This window comes from Gopherus evgoodei, chromosome 8 (assembly GCF_007399415.2).
Source record: "Gopherus evgoodei ecotype Sinaloan lineage chromosome 8, rGopEvg1_v1.p, whole genome shotgun sequence".
Taxonomy (NCBI): Eukaryota; Metazoa; Chordata; order Testudines; family Testudinidae; genus Gopherus; species Gopherus evgoodei.
The window spans coordinates 20,769,044-20,783,202 of NC_044329.1; the positions used below are offsets into that span (position 1 = coordinate 20,769,044).

The following is a 14,159-nucleotide window of genomic DNA, read 5'->3' on the forward strand; positions in this document are numbered from 1 at the left end:
TTCTATCACCCAAGGTTAAGGTTTTCAGGGAGAGTACATGCTTGTGCCAAGGTAGTAAACCCTGGAAGAGGTAGTTATCTAACAGCCACACAACGAAGCCTGACACACTTTTTAAAGTCAAGAGGTGGCTAATCAGACTCATACAGCCTGGGGGATACACATATCCTCCACCCCAGTGGCAGATTAGGTTGCTCTTGTTATCTGGTCTATCTTCTAAGCATTGCCTCTGATGGAAGTTCCAGGCTGCCTAACTTCCCAGGAATTCTGTATCCTGGTGAGATCATATATAATATTAACAGGATGATAGTAAATGATTCACAGAATGTATTTTAACTATGTCAAATGTTACTAAATAAAGTTTATTTTAGGATAGCAGAAAAATGAGGACAGGAAGGGAATTTCAGGTGAAACAGGAAGCAGTAACTCAGGAATTAAAACCCTTGGTATTCGTGCTAATTTAAAAGAAATTGTTCTCGTTTTATTCAGCGCATGTTTTTGAGAGGTCACAGACACACCATCAACCATATTTCTGAGTAAAGTTTGTGGCAGGGACAAGAGGTAAGGGGAGATTTTAACAACTATGCCATGAGTAGAGCATGTCTCTGAGTATCAGAGGTAGGACCCCAGCTCTATTTCAGCTGAACAGAAAAGCTTTCAGCATTAACATTTACTAATGACCATTTTTACATACATCATTCATCTCTTTCAAAAGGTCAGTCTCAGAGTGTTGTAAGAAGACGGACAAGGCATTATGCCCATTTTACAGATGGGGAAATGTGAAGAAGTAGTATCTTGCCTGAGGTCACGCAGTCATGAGCAGAGCTGGGAATGAAACCTGGAGTCACAGCTCATATGCCCCTGCTTTAACCACTAAGCACCGTAACATCATTACATTTTGATGGGTTGAACACTACTCATCTTTAGTCAAAAGTGTGTAAAACAAGTTCACTGCACTAGGCTGGAGTTACAGGAAACAAGCTGCAGCAAAGCCAAGGGAACTCTTACTGCAGGAAAGAGAAGGCTCTGCAACTGCAGGATATCTGCCTTGTTTAACATTCATACTACCCTTTGACTAGTCATGAGATACTTTGAAAAGGGTTGGGTTTGTGTACGAACTCAGTCTGACTAACATAACCATCACACTCGACATGAAATCCAGTATGTAGCTGGAAAGAAAGGACTGGACAGGAAAGAAGCAGCTTTCCCTCAAAGGAATGAAAGTTTTCCTAAGATACACCATTACATGAAAAAGATGAGTGAATGCTTGAGAATTTTGTTTGAACTAGCAGGATTCCAAACACTGTTAAACAATGAACTGGACTACTGTAGTGGAATTAGACACACAACACCAAGGTTACAGAGTGATGATTTGGTCAAAGAAGGAGAGGTTACTTAACTTGTACAATAACTTTGAGATGTGTCCCCCTAGGTGCTCCACATCCAGATGCATGCATGCCCAGGCACTCTAGAGCTGAGATTTTTGTCAGCACTACCCGCGGGTCTGCAAGTGCACCCTAGACATCCTAATGCTCCAGTACCAGGGTATGTAGGGAAGGGCAGACTTGCTGCCACTCCAGTTCCTTCTCAACCACAAAAGTCTAGTGAGAGATTCTGAAGCAGAGAGGAAGGAAGGCAGGTAGTGGAACACCCACAGGGACACACATCTCGAAGAAATCCAGTTACTGAAAAAAGTAAGTAACCTCTCCTCCTTCGAGTAGTGTAGCTATGGGTGTTCCATGTCAGGAGACTCCCAAGCAGTACCTCAATTATAGAAGAGGGTGCCAAGGAGGTGGATTCAGTACAGATCATAGAACAGCATTGCCAAAAGCCACATCAGCTCTGTAACCAAGCAAGACAGCATAATGCACATAGTAATATATGTGTGGCAAAGACCAGGTGGCTGCCCTGCAAACATCCAAGATAGGTATATTTTTCAGGATGGCTACAGAGGTAGATTGAGCCCTGGTGGAGTAAGCAATAACTCTTGGAGGGAGATGAACCCACAAGGCTTCGTAACAGGACAAGTCACATCCTGAAACCTATTTAGACAGTCTTTGGGTGGAGGTAGGACACTCTTTAATTTCTTCTGCAATGGAGACGAAGAGTCTAGTGGAACACCTAAAGGATCTAGTCCTGTCGAGGTAAAAGGCAAGAACTCTTTTCACATGTAGTGCATGGAGGTTTGTTCCTTCTCTTGAAGAGCAAGGCTTGGGATAAAACACTAGTAGGTGAATCTCCTGATTCAGGAGAATTATATAGTGAGGATGTGGACATAGTGTCACCTTATCACAATAGAACACTGTGTATGGTGGACAGACATCAAGGCTCCAAGTTCCCATACTCTCCTAGCTGAGGTGATGGCTATGAAGAGGAATGAAATCTTGGCCTCTAATGTGGGGTAGGTTGTGCTGGCAAGAGTAATGAACCACTCTGAGGTCTAGTATATTGATATGCAGCATCACCTCCTCAGAGGTCCACTTGCCCTAAGCTGTGAGGTTCTGGGAATGTGCACTCCAGCCTACCAGGGAGGGGTCTGTGGTGATGATCCTCATGGGAGGAAGCTGTAGGAATGCAACTCCCATGCATATCTTTTGTGGGTCCTTCCATCAATTGAGGACTGTCCATGTTAGACACTCATTTGGATAGACTGTGCTTGTTGGGGGCATGGATATTCTCAGCCAGGCTTGAAGATACCAAGACGTAGTCTTGCTAAGGGTGTCAAACATACAGGATACCATGTAGCCCAGAAGCTGTAGGCAAGCCCTTGCTAGGGTTTGCAGGTTCTGTTATGCTGTTGAAACAAGGTTGGACATTGTGGCAAATCTGTCCTTCGGCAAGTATGCTCTGGCAGTGGTGGAGGAATACAGAATGGCTCCAATTAAGTTTATGTATTGAGTGGCTGCGAGGGTAGACTCTTCTGCGTTAAGGCAGAGGCTCACTAAGTAGAACAGAGGCAGGGCTTTGCTGGTTGTGTCTATGCCTTGAGAAATAAGCAACCTTTCAGGTGCCAAACCTCCAAGTAGGGAAAGACAATTATTCCCATCTAGTAAAGATAGCCTGTGACAGCCAATAGGACCTTGGTAAAGATCCTTGGGACAGTGGAAAGGCTGAAGAGTATGATGCAATACAGGTAGTGGTCTCTGCCTACCACAAAATGTATGTATTGTCCAGGTGAGGGATGCATGACATTAAGTGTCCTGAAGGTTGAGAAGACTAACCAATCTTGCAGATCCAGAGAGTGAGTTATTGCAGTAGGATTGCCATTCTGAACTGCTGAGCATGGATGAAGGTGTTCAGAGTCCCAAGGTCCATAATTGGTCTCTATCCTCCATTTTTCATAGGGCCCCGGACACCATTGGAGAAGGGGTCTATTCTCGAAGTTCAGTGGAACAAGTTTGATCAGGTATCAGAGGGATAGCCGTGTTAGCCTGGATCTGTAAAAGCAGCAAAGAATCCTGTGGCACCTTATAGACTAACAGACGTTTTGGAGCATGAGCTTTCGTGGGTGAATACCCACTTCATCACATGCATCTGATGAAGTGGATATTCACCCACGAAAGCTCATGCTCCAAAATGTCTGTTAGTCTATAAGGTGCCACAGGATTCTTTGCTGCTTTTACAGGTTTCATCAGGTCCAGTGTTAGGAAGCCCGATACCTCCAGTCCCAAGAGATCCTCATGAAAAGGGTTCTTGAAGAGGGATGGGGACAGGTAGGAGGGCAGTAAAGAGCTGAACTGGATGGCACTACCTGTAGAAATCACCTCCAAGATTTGTCTGAGGTGACAAGCTCCCAGGGAGGTAGAAAATGGGAACGTTGATCCCCATAAAGATGGAGGAGTGCAGCACAGGATCTGGAATGGGAGACAGTTTGTGATCCTCAACCTGTGGGTCAAAACAGATGTTTTGAGGATGTTACTGACTAGGAGGTGATGGCTATGGAGGGCATTTTCTTAGTGAATCTGGGATTCTTCTAGGGGGTCTTAGCCAGTCTCGTGGGCTGGTAGTGGACTGGACAAGATAATTTAGCTACTGGCAATCTGCTGTATTTTCTCTTTGTTTCAGATGTATAGATGCCCAAGGATTGTAGTGGAGGGAGGGATAGCTCAGTGGTTTGGGCATTGGCCTGCTAAACCCAGGGTTGTGAGTTCAATCCTTGAGGGAGCCACTGAGGGATCTAGGGCAAAATCAGTTCTTGGTCCTGCTAGTGAAGGCAGGGGGCTGGACTTGATGACGACGTTTTGGGGTCCCTTCCAGTTCTATGAGATAATAATAATAATAATAATAGGTAATAGCTCCAGTATTATTAATTATTATTATTATTTTAAAATAGTGTCACCTGGTAATCTTTGAGAGAATGAAAAGACTTATCTGTGGTGTCACTAAACAACTTGGGCCCTTGAAAGAAATGTCCAAAATTGTATTTGTATCTCCCAGGAGAGGCCAGAGGACTGCAGTCAGGAGGCTTGGAACATGATTACTGTCACAGCCATGGAACATTCAGCTGTGTTGGCAGCACTGAGCAAGGCCTGGAGAGATGCTTGGCACCTGTTTAGCCTTCTGTAATGAGGGCCTGAAATTGTTCTCTCTGGTCCCGAAGCAGGTGTTCAATAAAAAGTGGGAACTTAAAATAGTATGTGAAATCACATTTTGCCATCACGGCTTGGTAACTGACTGCTACTAACCTCAAAGAGTCCAAGAAATAGCTCTGGCGGCTCAGAAGGTGAAGACATTTTGGCTCTTTGTGCGATAGTGTTCAATGGAACCCATGTTGCCTGTTTTGTTGGTCAATGGCCTCAACAACTAGAGAGTTGGATATTGGGTGGGAGAAAAAAGTACTCCGAGCCTCTGAGTGGAATATAATATTTTGTTGGCCCATTTGCATGTAGGCAGGAGTTTGCTGGGCTGGGGCCAGCAGAGCATCATTGATGGGCAAGGCAGACTTGCCCCAAGGAGACAAAGGAAGGCTGTCAAAGAAGGAACGTTGGGGCTCCCACATCTCCTGGTAAAACATCTGCCACACGGTTCATAGGTTCTTGAAAGGCCTTGATATCATCGAGATAAGATGGTGAAGGAGGCATGACAGCCTTGTCCAGTGAGGAGGTTGTTTTCCTTCCTCCTCTTCAGAGGAGCTGGCTCTTGCTTCTCTGGGAGATGTGCCTGTGGGGCAAGGCTCAAGGGCATCTGTTGTTGCTTCTGCTGTGCCTTTTTACAGGATGGAACTCTGCAGAACTGGTTACCACACAGGGCCCACAGGAAGAAACCCAGAGTTGTCATTGCAAGGGTCTCTGGATGTATCTCCTGCTGAGAATTTCCTCCTCATGTTGAGCCTCAAGGAAGGGAGATCGGAAAGTAGAAGAACTTTGTATAGATGCCTCAGAGTCAGATGAGGTGTCATCCCCACGTCCATCTGAGGGGCAAGTGGTGCCAATACAAGTGGTCGAATTAGTGCTGGGCCCTGGGGAGGGACCTGAACTTTCACTGGTATTGAGGTTTCATGGGTGGTTACATGGTGAAGAGGTACCAGAGGATGTGCCAGTACTGGCTGGAAAGCTCTCACAGTGCCCTCAAAGAGCTTGCGTGGAGGCTGTGTCGATACCAGAGGACATGTTGCCATTGAAGGCTGTAGAGATGGAGGATAAGTAGGCTCTCTGGTAGAAAGTCTCTCTCAGTAGCAGTCAGCAGCAGCAATTCAGACTCTTCCAGGGTTCAAAGGTCCTCACAGAATAGGAGGCTGGATGGCAGTGAAGGCTCTGTATAGGAACTTCAGGAGTGTCTTGTGTAACACTGGAATAGGTACCAAAGTACAACTGGTGACATGACGACGATTTTGGCTAGGCTCAGGAGTCCCTATGTTTAGGAGGGACTGAGCCTGGTGCCAATGTCAGTGCTGCTTTAGGCGGCTTGTCAGTACGTAGCTTCTCCGCTGGTGCCATGGGATCAGTACTGGAAGAAATGGGAGCCTCAGTGGTACCCACATTGGGACACAAAGTCCCCAGAGGCCCAGATCGATGGTGACTTTCCCCTTCTCTTATCTCGGTCCGGAGAATAGGATCCTTTTAATTTGAGGGTGTGGATGGTACCGTAGGACCCCCAGAGTCTTTGCTTACTACCAGAGCAGAGGTGGTCAGTGGATCCAATGTACATGAGAGTGACTCAAACCCTGCAGGTCTCCATCAAGAGGAGTTTTGTACTCCTTCAATTTCGTAGATCTGCTCTTAAATGTTGAGCAGTTCTTACATTTGGAGGGGATGTAAGTGGAGGCAGCTTGAATGTCCATGGCAGGTCTGCAGGGTTTGAAGCCCAGGATCTTAGCCATAACCCATACTCAAGGCAGCAGTTCGAGGCCTGAGGGAAAAAAACAAAGGCCCAGATGGGGCAAAGAAAGAAGGGAAAGGGACCCCCCCCCAAAAAAAGTACAAACTGAGCTAAATAACAGAAAACATAATTAAAATAATATAAGTAAAGGAAAACACTAGAGAACAAGGAAAAATAAGCAAGAAGCACTGCAAGCTGCACGGCTAGGTAATGAACACAGCGACACTCCACCTCAAGCTACAGGTGGTTGATAAGATGCAAGAGTGGCAGTGGGTGTGCCCTGCCCTATATGCCCTCATACCAGAGCACAAGGACATCTAGCGTGCAGGCATGGACCGATGGACACTGCTAATGAAGATCTGCTATCAAGAGTGCCTGGGTACATGCACAGCCTGGTGCAGAGCACTCATCGGGACACTACCCAAAAAAGAATCACTTGAAAAAAAAAACCCTATAAAACAAACTTTCAATAGCTTTTACTTACATTTCAGTGGCTATGAATCCGGTGAGCTCAGACAGGAAAAGAAACAGTATGAAGAGACAGCAGCAGACAGAAACTGGAAGAGATAGGTGTTGGGGGAAGGTTAGTTTAAAAAACTGTCACAAGATTTTGATTTTCATACACACACCGGTTTGCCACTGGTTCCCCCACCCCCTATTACCCTACCCCCTAGGTATAGGTGGGAGCTACCATCCTGTTCAGGGGCATCAATTCAGGCTATGTCGGCAGAATATGATGGTATCAGTAGGAAGCATGGTCTGGAATCTCAGCTCTGAATCAGAATGGAGATTCCTAATCAGTGCCTCTATTCTGAGGGCAACTTCCAGCCCTAGGTGTAATATCCACCCCCTACCCTACCTTTGACTCCCATTTTCTCCATCCTACAGCCCCTACTGCTGGCAGCCAACCCTCCCTCTGGAAAGACTGCTCCATTACATGCCTTCTTCAAAGCACTTGCCAATGACAGTAGGGTAAGAGAATCTCCGGCATGGGGTTTGGAAGGAATCATCCTTTCCCCACACTATTATAGCACTACACACTATCAAGTCACTGTCAAAGGCAGGTTCTCAGATCAGACGACTCAATGGTCTGAGACTGTGGGAGATGGAGATAACAGATTAGATGAGCTGAACCCCCTACACCACCCAGTGCATCAACTCTACAATGACGGAAAATTCCCAGTAATCCAGAGAACAAGAGGCCTACAGTGACTCTGACAGCAGGTCTCTCAACAGGCCAGTGGTGTATATTTTCTCTCCTAACCTAGCGTGTATTCAGTCCAGAAGATATCTCATGGGGAGCCAAAAAAAGCAACCCTCCCTCTGTAGCTTGTGTATTATTAACTATTCCTTACCAGGACACTGCTCAGCACACTGTGCAAGCAGTCAGCCTCATGTGATAGTTACAGAGCCACTCACTCAAAGTGGGGGGGGAGGCGGGAATGGGAGGAAAAAAGAGACTCGGGAGGGTAAGAGAGCCTGTAAGTGCTTGGGGAGTAGTAGGGAAGTGGAAAGGGGACACAGTGATGTGGCAACCATGGTCCGGTTGCCTGGGATTTACATTTGTATTAAACAAACAAACAAACAAACAAACAAACATTCTCCACATTCCGGCTCCACAGTGAATCACCACAAAGGAGTAGTTCAGGAAATGGCATGTAATCACAGAGGAACAATGAGAGCATTATGACCCCAGCTCATACTCCCTCAGTCCCTGGGAGTAACACTCCGTGGTGTAGGATCCCACCCATCAGTCCTACCAGCGTCTCAATGACTGAGCATTCCATGGTAATGACCACCTTACCCCAAAAACACAACCACTGAGTACAGAGGACTGAGAACCATGTAGGGTGACTGTTCCCCTCAACTTTATTCCAGTTGGCTGATACAGCCTCAATTTCATTTCCATTCCCTCAGGAGACTCCCAGAATGGTTATCTGACGAGGGAAGGGGCTGTAACCACCATTGCTGTTCAAGACTGAGGCGAAGTTTGGAGGCAAGGAGAGGAAGGAGGAGATAGTTGAGGCAAAACACCAAGACGGAGTCCAGATGTCTCAAAGCTTTGTGCCTCATCCTTCCAATCCATCAGCCCTACAACTCTGTGGAAAGGCAAATTCCTGCCTTGCTTCCCCCTTCCTCAGTCGTGTCATCTCAGAGCTCGCTCACTCTCTAGCAGCGGAAGGATTAACAGAGACGCCAAAAGCCATTAAATGGGTCATTCTTTAAACAGGAAAAAGAAAGAGGAAAGGAAAACTAAGCCTGAGAATAGTAGGAAGATGGGAAAGGGAGGAGAGACTTCAAGGGAAACCTTCACAGATGCGCACACACAGTTCCTTCCATCTCTGTGCCTTTGGCAGGGAGAATAATTCAACATTCCACTGCTACCCCAGGAAGCCTCTGGCCTGGTGCACAACAATGGGTGTTAGGAGGGGAAGCTTTTACCTAGAGCACCAAGGGAAATTCCTAGGAGAAGTACCGGGAGACCTTTGTTCACACCTAACTGAACCAGCACAAACTGGTTGGTCAGGATGCTTCTTATTCATAAGCAACCAAACAGCAGGGAGGTCAGGTCAGTGATAGGGCCACAAGTCCTTGGCAGTACACACAGGAAGTCTCTATTGCACATACTGCATACAGCACATCAGTCAGAATTTTAAACAGATAAACCCTTTGCACTGAAATCACAATGAGAGACTGGTAAAATCACCTGCCACCCGCTGCTTACATGACTCTCTTCTTCAATTCCCTTCACAGGCTTCCCCTTCTCTTCCACATCCCATTCAAGACTCTTGTCTTCCTATAAAGCTCCTCCACAACACCATGCCTGGTTCTTTCTCTGCTCTCATTCCCTCTTACTCGAGCCCTAAGCTGCTCTCTGCAACACTCCTTTTGTAAGTATCTTTCACTTCCACCTTCACACCTTCTTCTGTGCCATTATCTTTGGAACATTTTACCTTCCCCCTTCCAGAAACACCAAACATCTGTCCTCTCGCAAATCTTCCCTTCAAACCTGCTCCTCCACTGAAGATTTGCAGCACTAAACAAATAAAGTAGAGGTAAATCGTACTGGCCTAAGTTTTTAAACATAATTAGTGAGGTTGGGTGCCCAGCCTGAGCTACCTTGCAGGGGCCTGATTTTCAGAGGACAAGTGCTCAGGACTTCCTGAAAAATCACACAGCTGAAGTTGCATACCCAAAAATCACTAAGTCACTTCTGAACATTTGGACTACTATATAATTACACACATGCATGCTGTTTGGAAATGGGACCTTCCTCTGAACACCCTGTTTACCTGAATTGTATTGTCTGTCTAATTTATAACAGAAGCCTTACAGGCATAGAACATAAGTTCCTCCATACTTGCAGAATACCAAGCACACAGAATACTCCCATAATGAAGGCCTGCACAATTTACTTCAGTCAGTTATTTAACAAGGGAATCCTTTATCTGCCTCTACATGAATGTGCGAGTCCCTAGGTCACACATTTGTTATGCTTGGAATAGTAGTTAAAAGTCTAGAGGCAGATAAAGAAGCTAGCTGCTTTATTACAGCAGTTAATTCAATTGCAGGAGAATGCATACTGCACTGTTCCCCCAGAGCTGTCAAGAACCAGCTCTGACCTGTTGTCATAGAACCAGGGATTTGGAGCAATCAAATTTTTGAATTGCTCCGTTCCAGCTCTGCTCTAGTTCTGGGAGAAAACCTACTGCTTCGCGCTCCAGTTCCAGGCTCCGCTCCAAAGCCCTGCATAGAACTCTGGCTACAAAACTCCAAATATATTAAAGTTTAAAAGCATTACTAGCATTGAAACATACTGATATTGGCTGACTAGAAAACTTAAGTAAAGCTGAGTGAGAAACTGTTTTCCCCTAAAAGTTTTAGGTTTTTTTTTTTTTAATTTCCATATTCAATTGAGATGAAAAGTCAAAGTCTCAAATGTTAACAAACCAAAAATGCAAAATAAAATTGGTTCAGGTCCAAATGTTTAGGTTTTGGTTATTCTTTTACTCTACTTTGCTTAATTTTTAAAACAAAACTGGTTTCAAAATAGAAAACTAATCTTTCATTTAGAAAAATGTCAAAACAGACATTTTTTGATTATTTCTAAAACTTTTTTTCCAAAAGGTTTCAGTCAAGGAATTAGTTGAAACTAATCCTTTCTTCATGAGAAGTTTGGGTTTAGACAAATTGTCATTTTTCAGCTAAAAAACTCTGTCAAAAAAATTCCTGAGCAGCTCTAACCTGGAGGACAGGATGCTTGCTAGGCAACTTTTCAGCACTGCCTTTTTCAAGCTAACTCTTCTATATGTATCACATGCAACAAGCACCTCCACCTATGCACCCTAGTCCCTTTTTTCCATCCCCTTTTTTTAAAAAAAATGACGATATTCAAAGCAAAAGCAGATTAATGTTTAATTAATGAATGCAGATTGAGAACATAGATACATGTCTGTATTATGGCATATACCAACTGCAGGCATATGTCCAATTATATAAACTGCTAGGAAGTGCAAGGAGGGGCCAAATCACAGTTGCCATGCGAGTCATAAGTGATATTTCATGATGTGTATTAAAACTCCAGCCTGTAGAACGTTACCCGGTGTGTACAACACGTACATGTAAGCTATGCATCCACACCGACGGCTAAATCATAGGATTGGCAGAGTTGCTGTCTGAACTGCAGACCCCATGACGATGTCAGGCAGCTCATGCCCATCCAGATACCAGCTGTCAGACTGCCCAGGCATGTGCTGCTGCAGTCAACATACCCAAACATGGCCAGTTTGTCATAGTGATACTTAGGTCTGCTGAAATGACTGTTCACTAGCACTACAGACACTGCAACAGAAGGAGGGAGACAATGTTGACACAGGGACTTAATGGAGTGGCACATGTACTATTCACTGGTTTAGAGGATAGAAAGTAAAAAGACTACTCAATGAAGGAGGTTTTAACTGAGGTACAATATGAGAGCATGAAACTACTATATACAAATCATCTCCAGAAACTCTAGGCACTGATAAAAGAGGCAGTGGGTGTTTAGGTTTTTCCAGCCCTCATCTCACCATATCTTAGTGGACTGCTCTAGTTCCTCCAGTTCTAATGAAGTTTAGATTTATATTAATGTTTGTTTTTACCTGCGGTAGGAATGATTGCATTGTGAATCTCAGACACCTCTGTTGTATGCCGTACCCATTAAATCCCCTGTGATTGCAAAGCTGTGCGTGTCAGATTATACCTCTCCCCAATATTGGGTTTCTAGCGATTAGTGACTGGCACTGCCCTGCAGGAGCACAGGTGTGATTCCCAGTCATTGTCAAGGACCTCTCTCTTATTTGTGAGACAGCAGGGATAGAGTAGTAAGCATTAACACTGTGCATGAATCAGGGGACTGCTGTTCAGTGCTACAACCTACTGCTACTCAGAGATTTCTAACATATGTCACGGAGCAGCTGGTTCTATTTAAAGAAGGAAATGGATGAGAAGGAGAAACAACTGTCTTATCTGTTTCTGGAAGGGAATATTTGAATGAATGAGAGCTCTTTGGCTAACACTGCAAGAGCAACCAGTGTTTGGCACTATAGACCCCAAACAAACCTGTCCACCTCTGCCCCAGTATCTGAGGTGGTGCTTTAAACGTTTCTTCCTCCCTCTTAATTGCAATCAGCAGGTCCTCACTGCACTTCAACTCCAACTTCAAGGTCACTCCATTCAGAGCAGGTAGAGCAGCCTCTCAGCAGCAGCTTTCCACTTGTGACTCTGCTGAAGTAGTGATGGCTAAGCATATGACACTGGTACTCTTCAGGGGATCTACAGCCACATCAGCTGTCATTGGAAACTCATGGACTCTGGGTGCTGGCTTCTCCTCAATGGGACTCAGGGAGGCGTCACCAACAGCAGCACTGTGGTCGTTTTGGTCAGTGGGAATGTTGTAAAGTACTTCAGTGCAAGCACAGGCAAGCTGCAGGGCAGTACAGCAGCAGCCACTTACTGTTCATGGACTGCTTGAGGAAGGAGATATCTGAGGAGGTTGTCAAACCCTCCCTCTACACCACTGCCAGAAGTGCCTGGTCCACATAGAATAATCAAAAGGTAGACAGACACCAAAGAAACCCATCAGCTGGCTCCTGAACATCCCCTGTGTTTTAACGTGCCCCTGGCCCATCGTATCAATATGGGCTAGCACACTCCCATCAAGACAGAGACGGACTTCAGCACTTTCCATGCTGGATGCTTCTGTCTCCCAGAACCTGATCAGCTCAACATTCCCTAGTGCAGGCAGCACTGAGACACCAAACTTTCCAGTAAGCTGCCATAGTGAGAAGCAGCATTTTACAACTCAAAAGTGACTGTGGGAGTCTGGCTGACAAACACGTTTCTATTCCAAAAAGCTTCTGCACCATGCAAGTTCCCTTCCAGAGGCAACGCTGGACCAGTGCCTAGGCAGCAATTACATGGGACGTGCAGGAGTGTAAGCAATCAGCTGCTACAAACTGTTTTAGAACTTCAAGCAAGTAGGATGTTCAGAGATGCAACCACATTTCTATCTATTCTAGTATCATAGTCCTTTCATTTATTCTAGTGACCTAGTAAAAATTCTTTATGGGGAATTAATCATCCAGCACACACATAATCCCCTAAATACGATTATTACAACCCAAATCCCATAAAATATTTATCACAAAATCCTGCTGTCCTGACAGGCTTCAAACTGGTACATTATACTCTAGGTAGGGCAGTTGACTTGTCTCACTCCTGACTTCCATAAAAAGCCTGCAAAGCTTAGAGATGCTGGATTTACAATCAAGAGAGTCACAGGCTGAGTCAGACAGGCAACCCATTGAGAAGGCTGTATACAGAGATCGCCACACACAGAAGTGCCAGCTGGTTTTGCATATTGACCACCTGATTGCTGTACGCTTTCCAATCCCCTCCACAACAGGAGGGTGGCAGGCAGGAGATGTGAAGTGGTTAGAGAGGAAACTGTCAAGGGAAAGGGAGGCTTGATAAGCCAGGTACAAGGAGAAATGAGTCAGTTGATTATTTTAGTAAGGTCACCGGCCTCCAAAGTTTTCCATGACAAACTTACTGCACTAATGAAATGTCACAGATCAGAGAGGGGCACACTATCCCAGCTCTAAAAGAGTTTTTTAAAAGCTCCTTTTCAGGTGACACGGAGACAAGTGCACTACGGGACAAGCTCCCAAATGGAATCAAGATGAGGTGTGGGACTGTCACTTCCCAAATGGAAGGTAAATTTTGGGGCCTTGACACACAACAGATCTTAGGGGCCTCCAAACTTATCAACAGGTTCATGTAGACCTTATGGCTGTGCTTGTTGGGGAGAGGGGGTGTCTATACAAACTACTGTGCTGGCACATTCGGAATAATCTTAGCAGCTGCACCATGACTACAGAAGGGCAGGGTCAATGCTGGAGGAATTCAGATGTTTGGGAGAGCCAGAGAGGCATGGAGCCTCTGAAGAAAAATGGTTCAGTGACACCAAATGTTTGGTAAAATGTCTCATCCCATCTTTGGTCAGGAGTTTCCCCAGCTCACACAGCCCTTCACTTCACATTCTTTTGATTCACTATTACTGACTCAGTTCTATTCAGCGCCTGTCGCCACCGAGGGATATGACATCACTTGCGTCAGCAATGAGTACAGAGCCACTAACCCAAACTCAGAGGGTGAGTGAATGGGGCACAACTACGTGATCAAAGGGAGTCAGTGTGAAACGGAACAGGAAAGACGCATTAGGCATCTAATTACAAATTTGGCAGGATCAGCTAGATCTGTATTTACTGCTCTATGCAGAGCACTCAGTGATAATGATGGTG

General features: G+C 45.3%; 1 protein-coding gene across 4 annotated transcripts in view; it reads right to left on the reverse strand.

The window, feature by feature from the left end:
- ERGIC1 (endoplasmic reticulum-golgi intermediate compartment 1) overlaps positions 1–14,159 on the reverse strand; it is a 96,463-nt gene that overhangs the window by 45,285 nt on the left and 37,019 nt on the right. For all 4 annotated transcript variants that reach the window (XM_030572494.1, XM_030572496.1, XM_030572493.1 and 1 more), the window contains one exon: positions 6,800–6,872. In XM_030572494.1, the coding sequence (XP_030428354.1) occupies positions 6,800–6,872 (73 nt within the window). The remainder of the gene's footprint in view (positions 1–6,799; positions 6,873–14,159) is intronic.